The following is a 14,283-nucleotide window of genomic DNA, read 5'->3' on the forward strand; positions in this document are numbered from 1 at the left end:
ACAGAAACTTTTCCTTTGGTTTTTTTGTGATGAGGTTTGAGGACAAGCCCTCTACCAGACTATATAAGCTATTGAACCTGGTCAGTGTGAGCCTTCAGTGGCTCAGGTCTCCTTCTATAAAGAAGTGATATAGCACAATGGATGGCACCTCCAAGTCCATCCCACTCTACCTTCTGGGATCCCATCTGGCTTACTAGGCCTGATCAATTCCCCTTCTGACAGTTCACTGCAGAATACCAAGCACTGCAGAATAATCATGCAAGACAACATTGCAAAGGGCACTGAGGTGGGATGCTAAGCACACGGCCCTCCTCTCCTCATCTCAACTCTACTCGCCAAAGTTTGAAAGCAGGGCAGCCCAAGATCCCACTTACAGATGATGGCACCCATGATCATGGTCTTTGCTGATATACAAGAATAGGAAAACAAGGAAAGACTATCCTATTCTTGGAAGATGGGAAAAAAAGAAGGAAATGAAAATAAGGAGACAGGAAAAAATCCCCCATCCACTCTTCCTCCTGGTCTATTCCTTCTCCCTTCTCCAATCAGACATCACTAGGTCAGAGTTACCAGAGGGCAAGGGATGTTGGCAGGGTTTGTAATGATAAGAGCCAAGATTCCCTCTTTACAGTATGTAGGAAAGACACACACAAAAAGCCCACCAAATAAGTTCCACAGGCTTGCAAAAGGACAATTAAAACAGGCTCGCCAAAGAAAATTAATCATTAAGAAAAGCAATTAATGCTATCCAGTATGCAATAAGAATTCTAGGCTTTTCTACAATATCTTTCTTGCAGGGGCACTTCTAGGGAATAATTCAACTTGGAATATTCAAAACTATTCTGTCCCATCTCATGGTTGTTTCACAGCCCCCACCCCCTTCCAAAAACAAGGTTGGCATGACAACCAAGGCACCAGTCACCGTGGTCCCTAACCACATCCGCTGGGGCTTGGCATGCTGAGACGTGTGCCAACTCTGTTGTCTGTAGGGCACTCCTGGCCACAGCACACGCAAGCTATAATCAAGTCAGAAACCACCACATTCGTATAGAACTCAGTTAAACATAAATATTCATTAAATGTGAAAACCTATGGTGATGCAATGTTGAGACTGCAAATTTAAACACAAGAGTCAGGAAATGCAAAAATTACCATTGCCACTGGAACTCGAAATCACCCACATGGCACATTTAATGCCACAAGCTAGTTTATATGTGTCCTAGAGATTTAAACCTAATAACATCAAAACTTCAAAACTACATATTACCTACTCATTTGGCTTAGAATGAGGGTGACATTTATTGATGGCCACTGGAACATTTCCAGAGTGAACACGCCATGAAAAGGCAGTCATAAAAACCCTCTAGCACAAGTAAAACACAATACATCACAGATAGACTCTGGAATATTCCTGGAGGTCCCCATGCCCATGCAATTGACACTGTCCCACAAAAAAACAACAACAGTAACCGAAAAGTAAAAACCTCAATGCCAACATGTACAACTAAGCAATAATTTAATAATTTCCTAAATGCTTACTGTTGGCCCAGCAGAGCAGAAAATCAAATGTCACTAATTTGAAATCTAAAATTCTTTCATGCATAGCCTGCTGAACTCTTTAGAAATACTACTGTAGTACTTTAAACTTCTGCTTCCCACTTAGCACTTAAACACAAGATCAAGACCCATGCCAGAGCTTCCAAAGGGAGAAGAAAACCTTAAAGGAAAGTGACACCAAATGTTATACATACTTAAATAAAACACATCCCTAAAGTCTACAGTCAGGCTGTGATGTCACCTTCTCCAGCACTCTTAGAACATATCCAGGCAGTCACACAGCAGGCTGGAAGGAGTTAGTGGGTATCATTTCCTCACCCGACCTCTCTTCTCCAGACCTCCAAAAGAGCACAGGCAAGGTGAAGTTATTTTGAGAGTCTGGTCCATCCTGACTCTTTGGAATAGCCCTAGGACACACCCATGTCTGAAAACTGCTTGTGAATAGTTGCTACAATCATAGAAAGTTCTTCCTCAAAAAGCCCAGTCTTTTTCTGGACACACTAACATCCCCCTTGCTATGCTATCCTGAAGCATAATGCTCTAAAAGCACTTAAATATCTGAGAATTTTTACATGTAAGGCAATAGAAAGATGGAGTGCTCTGGCTCAGAGGAACATACTGGTGGAACAAGAAAATGCTTGATGGGAATGGCTAGAAATTTGGCTGCACGTGGGAAAACTGGAAGAGGGTAAGAGAAAGCAAAAATGGCATTCAGGAATATTGGGGTGCAGTAATATATTTCCGAAGAAGGGCAATCAAAATGGAAAGCATAGAGGGAGGAAAAACTGGGACCCATTCAGGGAACAAGGGCAGGAATACACAGGCCCAAGTCCCAGAGGCAACAATGAAAAAGACTGAAGAGCCAGCCAGCCTCTTAGCTCGGTAGTAAACAACAAGACGTCACAAAAGATTCTGATCAAGGGACTGGTATGATCAGAGGTTAATTCAGAAAGAGGAATCTGGTGGGAAAGAAGAGGTGATGGGAAGAGAGAAGGGAAAAGGCTTGGGCAACAGCAGGCATGAAGAAGTAAGGTCAGCAAGAGGTAGAACAAGCCAAGTATCATCCTGAGAACATCACCATTCCCCTTCGACTCAGCCACAAGCTAACTTGATTTAAATTTTGAAATAGTTTGCAAGTCAGCTTGCAACATTCTTTATGTGCCATTAGCCGTCAGCTCACTACCTACTCCAAGACCGAGGCACTTTCAGAAAAGATGCCACATCTTCAGGTACACTGTTATATTAAAAAAATCACATAAAGGAGCTGAATTCACAATGTCAAATGCATTTAAGGAAAAATACACAATCAGGTACAAAGAAAAGCATTTGGTGTCAAGTATAGGACAAGGCTTGGCAACCAGGACCACCTAAATGGCAGACAGCTTTCTTTCTGGGCAGAATGTACTCCCAGGTAAGAAGACAAACCAAGATGATACAACTAAAAGTACATCAGGGACTAAAGCACCAGGTTCATGGAAGATTTTCTAGAACACAACCATAAAGCGAAATGCTGCTCTAGAAAGAATACATCAGAATCCCTAAGACCTGAGTTTTAATGCCAATTTCTCTTGTGACCAATGGCAGGAGGCACCTGCCCACAGTTACCTCACTGTGAGAGCAAAATTGTGCCATTTTCAAGGTGCCCTTCATCTCAAAGAGTAACTCTCCTAATTAAAAGCATGGAACAAAAAGAAAGGGACAAAGATCCTAATGAAGGCGCAGGACATGAGACTTCAGCCTTCAAGAATTCCAAGAGAAAATAAAAGCACCCACACCAATGTAAAAAGAGCACTTTGATCACATCAGGGCCAATACAACCTTAACCAGCAGAATAACTTGAGACCCCTGGACCCCCCCCCCCATGGACATCTGACATGAAGGAGAGAAAGGAGTGAAAGGAGTCATGCAAAGTACAACCTGAAGGAGTTCAACATTGGAACTTTCAGAAATAGCAAGGATGGCAAACTTAAATGCCTACAGGAATCAGGCACTGGTGAATTTAATTATGAAGTAAGCTGGGTGACGGTATAGGGACTCACAACCTGGAGAGCTCACGCCCCATCTGAAGTAGGGTGCAGCTACTCGACTACAGCAGGCTGTTACCACATGGGAATGGGGACCTAATGCTGCCAGATCTTCTTAATTTTTCAACATGTTAATTTGCATGTAGAATTTCTAGATATTTAACGGGAATGGAACAAAATACCTAGAAGCTATTTTTAGCCCACAGGCTTGCCCATTAGATGTACCCCTCAGAGTCTGGCGCTTGGCTCTATTTGTATCTATACCCACCAAGAACTGACACTGTCACTTTGAATTCAAGTCCGGATTCATTTGGCCTTTCCCAACCCAGGGTGTTCATAAGCCTTATAGGAAAGAGGCAGGGCAGAGAACAGCAAATGCAGTAGCACCCTCCTGGGCAACAATCTGCTGCCACCGGTCTACAGACAGCACAATGGTCTGGGCCACAATGTCTCCTCTAGGCCTCCAAGCAATGCCATCTGCCTAGACAGCTACCACACCCCTGCCCAGAGCACAGGGGCAACCTGCTGCTCCTGAAATGTGCTCAGAGACACCTACAGGGAGGTAGCTGGATATGCAAGGTACCTACATAGAACTAGCCATAACTCAGATCTCATGACAGAGAAAAAAAAAACAAAACACAGGATTAGTGCTGGGCTCAGTGGCACATGCCTGAAATCCCCAGGGGCTCAGGAGGCTGAGGCAGGAGGATCGAGATTCTGAAGCCAGCATCAGCAATTTAGCAAAATCCCGTCTCAAAACTTAAAAACGGTTTGGGGATGTGGCCCAGTGGTTAAGCATCCTTGGGTTCAATCCCTGTTATTAAAAAAAAAAAAGCCAGGATTCCACTATTTACTAAAAAGCAGGAATATATAGGCTTTCACTTTATGACTTTGTTATTTTTCTGCTGTTATTTAGATTTTTTTTTTTTTAAGAAAGACACACTATCCATTGTGAATGGGGTACGCTGAGAGACAGGTATGCTCATCTAGAACGACCTTTCTACAGAGCAATCTGACTGTAAGTAGCAAGAATCTTAAAAATGTTTATACTGGACTGGGGCTGGGGCTGAGTGGTAGAGCACTTGCCTAGCATATGGGAGGCCCTGGGTTCGATCCTCAGCACCACATAAAAATATAAAGGTATTGCATCCATCTACAACTAAAAATATTTTTAGATGTTTATATTTATGACCCTAATTCTAAAAATCCCATGATAATAATCAAGGGATACAGAAAGCAGCAGGAGATATAGCTCAGTAGAGTGCTTTCCTGGCATGTGGGAGAACCTGGGTTCCAGTCCCAGCACAGAAAAAGGAAAATAAAGAAAAAAAAAAAGAAAGGTTGTTCCTCATAACACTACTTCTAATAACAGAAAATAAGAACATATTACACAGTCACTAAAAATGTTTCAGAACATTTATTAACAGGAAATACTCAAGATAGACAAAGGGTTATAGGCACTACATGTTTTCCCAGCTTTTTTTAAGATCCCTATAAGCTCATGGGGGAAAAAATTAAAGAGCTTCCAAAACACAAAGGTATTAAAAAGGTTAACAGAGTTAGGCATAGATAGTAGGAATTTTTTTCATATATTTCTGTATTTTCCAAGTATTCTGTAATAAACCTGTATTACTTGTACTTTTTTTTAAAGTTAGTTACAGATTATTTTTTTTAAGATAAAGTCTGGGCCATGACTATAGGTAATAAAAATTCAATTTATTCTAACATTTTTGCCTAAATCTCACTAAAATTCATGTGGGTCCTGAGTCAAGTGGGGCAGTGAACTTTGGTTTTAGGGGACCCAAGTTGAAATCCCAGCTCTGTGGCCTCAAGAAGCTTTCTTAGATGCTCAATCTCAGTTTCTTTCATAAACTGAAATTAATTAGGCAGCCCACATTTGTACTGGAGAAATCAGAGAAATAACATCTGCAAGTCACAGCTATATATCGTGGATATACAAAAGCAACTTTTCGTCTCAAGAATGTATCCACAGTAGGAATTTGGTGATTGTCTGCTGACAAGTTAGCATACTAAAATTAACTCAAGTTCAAAGAGAAATCAAGTTTTAATCAAATTCTTAGTGTTGGATGGAATTTTACATACACTTAGGCTAAGCCATCCTTACTTTTACTTTTTTAGCTTAAAAAATGCAGCAGCTTCTGCCCCAGGAGGCCACAAGTCTTCAACATACATTTTCACATCAAACTTCCAAGAGTCATCAAAGTTTTTTTCCCCCCACCAAATCAACTCTCACATCCAAACAATCATAATCACACTAGCTGCTGGGAAGAGAAGGAGGATTAATATTAAGTCTTTAGAGTACACATCTTAAGAGTAATAAAAATAAAATGCTCTTCTCTGAACCACAATGGGCCCAACTGACCTTATTCTTTTCACACTATCATGAGTCAACAGAGCTGCTAAAAGTCAGATTTTAAAACATCTCATTCAGGCTACAAATAGAACAAAGAGACTCCACTCTTTACCTCCCGCCTATTCTGTTTGACAGGTACAAAGGCACGTCTCCACAACGGGTTATCAGCCTTAACCTCAAAGGTAAGTAGAAAGGAGTGGGGGAAAGGCCAAACTGTTCAAATCCACATACTGTGTTGTGACATACAATGGGTTGCCCAGGCCCAAACTCAGTACCAGGACCAAGTTTCCTATTCCAGGGATTTCTCAGTAGCCTCAGTCCCAGGGCAAGTAACAGCTTGGGGTCTAGCTACCTACCCTCAGCTGCCTGCAGGCAGGTTCTGAATCTTACTCATCTGGTTCCCTGCTTCACCCCTTTCGGGGTCTGGTGGACAGAGGGCACCACTAAATGTCTGCCAAAAGAAGGAGCAGGGCGATGCACAGTTTTGGGCTCTTAAAGCCTTTTAATCAACAATTAGGGAATGTGCAGCCTATGCAAAGTAAGAAAGGCAATGAACATAGTACATGACCTCTTTGGAGAAAGCCATGCAGACTCTGAATGGCTCTGAAAAGTCAGCCACAGGAAGGAGGTGTGTCTCACACCAGAAATCCCTTTAAACGCCAGAATACTTCAGCCGTTCCAGCTTTCCAATAGCCAAAAACAACGGAAGTGCCATCAAGTGACAGTTGTATACTTCAAGTCACTGGTCCTTCTTTCCAAACTTGGCAGCCTGGCTCTTAGTGGAAAAAACAAGTTGGAATGATCCTTCTGTAATTACAAAAAGAAGAAAGCAAGCTGGAAAGGAAGGAAGGAAGGAAATAAATTTCTGTGAGGGTAGGGAGTTTTCCCAGTTGATGATATAGACTCACTTCTTGATTCACGGTTTAAGCTCAACTTTAAATTCCACCATCGGTTTGATAACCTCATCACAAGAAGTGACAAGTGAAGCAGTCTTGTGAAAATAGAAATGTCTTAGGACCAGAGTTTGAATCTCAGCTCTACTTACTGACATGCTCAATGTCTCTGACAAGTGACTTTACCTCTCCACTCAGTTTACTCATCTGAAAACCTGGTAAATGTCACCTACCTTATCTGTTAAATGAGAGCAGAGCACTACCCAGGGCCTGGCACATGGTAAGTAAGTACTTAATCATTAGTAGCTTTTTTCTTTTGAGACAGGCTCTTATTATATTGCCCAGGCTGAGCTTGAGAGCCTCCTGCCTCAACCTCCTCAGTAGTTGGGACTACAAGTGTGTACCAGCTTAATTAGCAGCTATTTTTAAAAGTTCTGACAAACACTGACAGATTCAATTTAAATTAATTAGAGAGGAAAAGCAACCACTTAAACTCAATGTACAATTGAAGAGTGCCTGCCTTTCCTCAACAATCTACCTGATCATAAGGCATGCTTCTGCATCTGCTCTTCCCCAGTACCCTCTGCTCAGATGCAGCCAGGGAGAACAAAGCCTGAAGTTGGGGGACCTGAATATTAACCCTGGGTTTTTCCATGTGGCCCTAAGTAAGGTGCTTTACCTCTATGGAGTTTGGTCTTATTATCTAACATATTAAAGGACTACAACTGGTTCTTTTTGATCATGAAGATTAATTTAAATATCACCTTTGCCTTGAACTATAAATTATAAATCCACATTCTTCAAACTAGGGAAACCGTCATAAGCAAAATCTTTCACTTAGCATATATTCAGATTAATGATGATTTTCTGAATACCAAACCTTTATAATTACTCCCGGGGACACAAGTGATTCAAACATCTTTTTATCCACAGTGTCTGTAGTGTTTTACCTGGAAAAGGTTAACTTGAGACTTTTATAATGCTAGGTATCCTGCCCTGGAATGTGCATACCCCACACAGATCTCTCCATATAACCCAATTTTATAATACCAGTGGGTCTTCTGGAACCAGAGAGAGATATCCTTTCCTTCTAACCAAGCAAACTTGTGGAAATAACCAAAAAGGAAAAATAACCCTGAAGTTAATCAGCCAAGCCAGACAAAGTTGTTCTCATTAATTAATCAAACCCCATGACACTCAGTGTCTACCTGACGTCCACTCTAAATCCATCATTCATTAAACAAATATCAAGTGTCTGATGAGTAAGTAGCAGGTATGGGAGTCTCAGGGATGGATCCGGGGTGAATAAAAACAAATGGAACTACTCCCTCAGAGTTTAGGTCCACAAGGGAAGGTGTGAGGAGCTGCTCTTAAAGCATTTCAATGCCAACAGACACATCACTTAATTTTTCAATGAACTGTGGAAAGGAATACATTCATACTATCCTCCCAAATCCTGCATTCAGATCATCTTTTTGCACTTCATCTAAATTTAAAAAAATTATTTGACTATTTTTTTCATTTTTTTTTTTCCTGACTGGGAAAACCCCGTCAGGAAGGATTATCATTTATCCATGCACATGACTGTGAACACCACAAGAGACTGTGAACACCAGAAGATAGTATCAATGCAGAACAGGGCTCTGGTAAATGTCTATCAAATTAATATACTCCGGGGAGGCCTAGAAATACACAGCCTTCTTCCCTCCTTCTCTTGCCAGCCTAAGCCCCACATCACCTCACTCAAATTCTTAGTACTGGACTATTCCAGTCCATGACAAGTAGTAGATCAGACCTTCTCTTTTCCTCTTGGGAGGAGGGTAGCACTTCAGAACCATCCAAGAAGTTTGCATGTCTGCTTAGGAAAACAAAAGTGCCCATTCACAAGAATGTGTGAATAAATTCAAAGGTTCACAGGACATCTCTGGATATCTATGACCCTTGGGTTAAGAACTCCTGTAGTAGATCGTTAAACATTAGACTTGAATTAATAACAAAATCCTAACAAAGCAAAGTTGTTTATCTGGCCAAAAAAAAAGATCAAGGAACCCATACAGATCTGGGTTTCAATACGGGTTTTATCATTTGCTAGCTGTGTGAGGTTAGAGAATTAAACTTGCCTGTCAGTTTCCTCCTCTGTAAAATGGGTTAACAATAGTTGCTAATTCTGAGTTAATGTCAGGATGAGATGACAAACACATGACATGCTTGGCACATTGCCTTGTATACAACACAGGCTCATAAATGGAAGCCATAGATGCCTTCCTTTTAGTCTACAGACTCCACACTTACCTCCCACTCCCAACTTCATCCTTATTCTGAATTATACTAGTAAGTTCCGTGAGATCTCAGAGTACAAGACAGAAAATAGGAGACTCTAAGAATTTATAAGGTCACAAAATACAGCCCTAATTCTTCCTCCAAATTAAATGCTTGGCTTTAACCCATGAAGGCCCATTTGACAAGACAGTCAGCAATCCCTTCTGTGTAAATCCAGGTCAGCTGTCAGCATGTAATTGTTCTATTAGGCCAAGTCAATTTTTAGAGGCAGGCCTGTTAGCTCAAAATGGAGATGAAAAGAAAGTATTTGATCAAATGCTAACCTGCAAAAACCACACTGACAGGGAAACAAGGCAGAGGAATTCGTTTCTTAAAATTATTCTCTATGATACTTTTAGTTTAACAGTGGATATTTAAGGACTTTAATCAGTTTTTTTTTTTTTTTAATACCTTTACTTTATCTTTATGTGGTGCTGAGGATCGAACCCAGGGTCTCATGTGTGCCAGACGAGCACTCTACCACTGAGACAGAGACCCAGCCCCTTAATTAGCGTTTTTAATCTACCACCCAGCTCTCCTACCACAGCTAACAGCTGAAAAAACTGATTTAGTTCTTAATGTTCCCAGCTTCAAATCTGACCTAGGATCCAGAAAAGTTGATTTTAAAGTTACACAGAATCTATCATTCTGATTCCTTCCACAAATGAATTCCTAAAGCATTTCTAAATATTTGACTTCAAGGGGAAAAAAATGTATTTCCACTTTAAAACAATCTTTCATCTCCAGCAATGCAAATTTTCTTTGTTTGTTTAACCAATCCGCATACCACTAGCCAGTGTTTAATCGGGCCTCTTTATTTAACATCATCAACCATGTGGGTTCCATAGCCAAGTCTAAAAGTTTCAGATAATGATCTCATTAACAGCAACAAATTGGCTCAAAGATGAAATATGTATCAATATGTCTAAAAAACCTTTAAAGTGCCATGCTTCAGAACTACAGAAGTGTAATTAACTCCTCCAGCTCTCCAAATGCATGCTGACACTCCTACATGCAAATAGCCTACAACAGTGCATGAATAATACAAATAATTAATGGAATTTCATACCTACATAACTGTATTCACAATATATAAATGTGTATGTACAAATACATATATATACTCACATGTATACATACACACATATCTTCACACCGCCTATACTGTTGACCTTGGGATAGTTATTTAAGCCTAAAAGTGCACAAGGAAGAACTAATATTCCTGGTGACTAAATCCCGAGGTTTGAATTACAATCTTCTCTCTTTCACACACACACACACACACACACACACACACACACACACACACTTCTCCATACCCTAACCCATGCAAATGATTGAAAAAGTACTCTAATTAGAAATAGCTGGGCAAGCCAGACTATGATAAGGTATCTACTGTATAAACACACAGATATTTTCATTGGTATATAATAGGAAAAGAAAAAATTAATAATACAAACCAATTTCTTATCTTAAAATTATTAAAGGAGAGAAACTTTCAGTTTTTTTCCCCCTCTTTTTAATCAAGAACAATACTGTTATAGAACCCCACTGGATATATATTAAAAAAAAAAAAAAAAAGCAAGGCTATAGTCCTACTATTTAGCTTTAGTTATTGAAAATAAACTGTGAAGATCATAAAACATTAAATGCAAATCACTAAGTATTTTAAGATAGTACATAAAAGGTTTTGAAAAGTTCAGAGTACTTAAAAAACATGAATAATCTGAAGCTGAATACCTATTTGTTTTTCCTATTCTTTATTTTTTTAATTTATATGTGGTGCTGAGAAGTGAACACACAGTGCTTCACACATGCTAGGCAAGCAATCTTCCATTGAGCTACAACCCCAGCCCTCTCACCAAAAAAAAAAAAAAAATTCACAGCCAGTAGACAGGGATCACAACAATTTCTTCAACTGCATAGTATTCGAAGAATAAAAGCATACCAGCCTTTGTACACACATAGCCCTAAAAGCCACACTGCACTCCATCTAGGGACACCAGTTCAACAAGTTGGCCACCACAATAAAGTTATTAAAGAAATCGGATTCACCAAGGAATGGCTGTTCAGATAGCTCAGATAAGCCCACCAATATTACTGCACTTATAAGGGAATTAAGGACACCTATTAGTGTTTGCTTAACAGGTGAACTTATTAAATGCCATTTATGTCATTTTTTCTTAGCAATTGTTGACTTAATTTTTCTTTTTTCTTTTTTTGGCTAAGCTAATGGACTACAAAGAATTAGATAAGCACTTCGAAAAGTTTCAAAAGAGAATAAATTCCTTCTGCCAAATTAACACATTATCTCTCTACTCACAAGGATAAAATAGTTACAAATGGTGTGTTTAAACTGCTAATTTTGTATTAAATGGTGAACCCAAGATTATCTCCAAAGCATAGCACTTCTCTTAATGGATAGCTAGCCAAACTGCTGTGAATAAAGAGTATAAGTTAAAACGCTGGAGGTAAAAATCACAAACTTCAAAAGTCTCCTCAAAAAATGAAGAACCACGTTAACCCCCCTACCCACCACCCCCGCCTTTGGAAAGCTGTAAATCAAACAATTTCCAAAGCCATCAGGACACAGTGAAAGCCTTAAAGAGAGGCAAGAAGTCACAAGGAACAAGATTTAAGTTCAACTATTCTTGAAGGCTGCAATAGAAATGTTTAGGAATCGGCTGCAAAGCATGCTCCCTAAAGCTTTTATGTTAAGAGATGGTAATAATAATATTATAAAGAAAAAAGTTCAACAGTTTTTAAAAACTGTCTGTAGTCACAGAACTCAATCAACGCGTTTTGCCTTCTATTTATCAGATAGAAGTTGAAGACAAGTCAAGAGCCCTGTAAGGCAATCTGATTAATCACAGCATTGGTCCATCCTCCCTCTTTGTAAAGGACACACCTCTAAGGAGTCAAGCTGCATGCTTGCAGTCCTATGCGGGCTGGGCTCTGATCCGCACCAGAGAAGAGAAAGGAAGAAGCAATCTACACTCTAGGCAGCTATACAGTCAGTCCGCACAGCCCCCTTCTCTTTATAACTCACCCAAGACTAAAGGCCCAAAGCTTAGGCCCTGCAGCGATCCCATCACCCCAAAAGGCTCAAAGACATGCCAACCATTTCAAATCACCCCCACCAGAGGCGCGCCTATTAACAGCCATAAGTGCGCTGGCCCTCTACTAACAAGTTGATAAAATCATGTCCAAGGAAGCGGGAAATCTATCCCGCTAACCACCCGCAGAGACTTCAGGGAAGAGTCCCTCCTTCAAACCGTGAGCACAGTTTAACGCTCCCCCTAGCTAGCTTCCTTTGGAACGCAAACCTCTTTCATTTACAGTAAGGTGGAGGCCCTGTCAGAAAGCGACCCTGGCTCGCGATTTGCAAGCCTCCACGTTAGTCCTTGGCCGAGGGACGGGCAGGCGGTCTCCCTCCGATTCAGTGTAATCTGAAGCACTCAGCGACGGCTGCCTTCCACCACCACTGCTGGGCACCCCCGATCCCCACTCCTCCGCCAGGTTTCCTGCCTGCTTGTCCAGAGCCCCGCTGGAAGGGGTCAGCACTCAGGTGAGGCTGGCGGCAGGTAGCAAGGGAAGAACCTGATGTTGTCAGCCCCTCAGACAAACCTGGGCGTTCCCAAAAGGCGCATGCATTGGCTGGAAAGCACAGCCTACGACCTGTAACAAGCCACCCAGCTCCTCAACACTTGTCTTTCCAAAGTTGGCATTCAACAGGTAGTTCCCGAGACTTCCACCTGAGGCAGACAGAAGTACCCAATGGGCTCCGGGGGCCGCCCGAGAGTGGGTGCCATGCCCAGCGGCTCCCTCCCCCACCCCGGACCCTGCGGAGGTCGGGCCCCCACGTGCGCTGGACCCCGCTGCAGTGCCCCGGAGGCCGCGTCCCGCCCGCCCGGGCGGGATGCCGCCGGCCTCCTCGCCGCCCCTCCCGCCCGCCAGTCAGCCAGCCCGCGGCGGGGTCGGCGGGCGCAGCCCCCGGAGCCATCTTGTGGCGGCGGCGGCGCGGGGCCCGGGCGGCGGGCAGCTACCTGCACGATCTCGCCCTCCGCGCTGAGCGTGGCCCCGGCACGCGAGAAGCGGCCCGTGAGGCCGGTGGTGTAGGTGGTGTAGTCGCCGCTCGGGCTCGACTCGAACAGCACCACCTCCACGAACGCCGTCTCCTTGGCCCGCGCCGCGCCGGGCCCCGTGGCCGCCAGCAGCAGCCCGAGCAGCAGCGGCAGTGGCGGCGGTGGCGGCAGGCGGTGGCCGCGGGGGCCGCGGGGGCGGCGGCGGCGGCGGCGGCCCGGGGCCCCTGGGCGCCCGCCCGAGCGCGGCCTCATGGTCCTGCGGCGGGAGGGCGCGGAGGGCGGGCGCGGCCGGGCATAGTCGCGGGCCGGCGGAGGACCGAGCTAGGGCGGACGCCTCACAGCCCCATCGCGGCGGCAGCGGCTTTGTGGGTCGCAGGCTCCACTCGGTTTCCCCGGCCGTCGCGCCGCGGCCCTTTCATCTGCTCCACGTGAGGGGTTATCCCCGCCCCGGCAGCGTCGTGACCCGCTCTCCCCTCCCTCCCCGCGCTCGGCCGCAGCCGCGGCTGTTAGGGAGCTCGAAGGCGGGGCGGGTGCGCCTGCGGCGGCGGGAGGCGGAGCCCTGAGGCTGAGCACGCCCCGCCCCGGCCTCCGTCTGCGATCCTCCCCTCATCCTCGCTCCACCCCATCGTCCTCGCTCCGCCCCCTCCAGCCGTCTTGCCCCGCCTCATCACCCTCGCTCCGCCCCGTCTCTCAGTCTTGCTCCGCCCCCCTCATCCTCACTCCGCCCCCGCCGGCCGCCTCTACCCCGCCCCTTCATCGGCGCTCCGCCCCCTCATCCGCGCTCCGCCTCCACCGCGCTGTCCCTTCAGCCGCCGACATTTCTCCTGGCGGTTGCTACGGTTCGGCGGGAACCGGGACCGCAACCTGCTCCTGGACTATGCACGTTTTGCCTGCGGGCCCCGCGTGTCCTGGTCTAATGCAGGAGTTAGAGCCATTCAGGCGTGGAAGGCCTCGTCCTTCCCGGGTCCCCTGAACTTAAGCCCGAGTTCTAGCAGAGCTGGACGCCACCACCCGGCGCTATATCCCCACCC

General features: G+C 44.1%; 1 protein-coding gene across 1 annotated transcript in view; it reads right to left on the minus strand.

Annotated features, from left to right (window-relative positions):
* Positions 1 to 13,701, minus strand: part of Znrf3 (zinc and ring finger 3) — a 147,143-nt gene extending 133,442 nt beyond the window's left edge. The window contains exon 1 of the mRNA XM_046427305.2: positions 13,214 to 13,701. Coding sequence (XP_046283261.1) covers positions 13,214 to 13,504 — 291 coding nt within the window. The 5' untranslated portion in view covers positions 13,505 to 13,701. The remainder of the gene's footprint in view (positions 1 to 13,213) is intronic.
* Between the last annotated feature and the right edge of the window lie 582 nt (positions 13,702 to 14,283).

Source organism: Marmota monax, unplaced genomic scaffold (assembly GCF_021218885.2).
Source record: "Marmota monax isolate L192 unplaced genomic scaffold, Marmota_monax_Labrador192_F-V1.1 WCK01_AAM20220418_F8-fsc00177, whole genome shotgun sequence".
Taxonomy (NCBI): Eukaryota; Metazoa; Chordata; class Mammalia; order Rodentia; family Sciuridae; genus Marmota; species Marmota monax.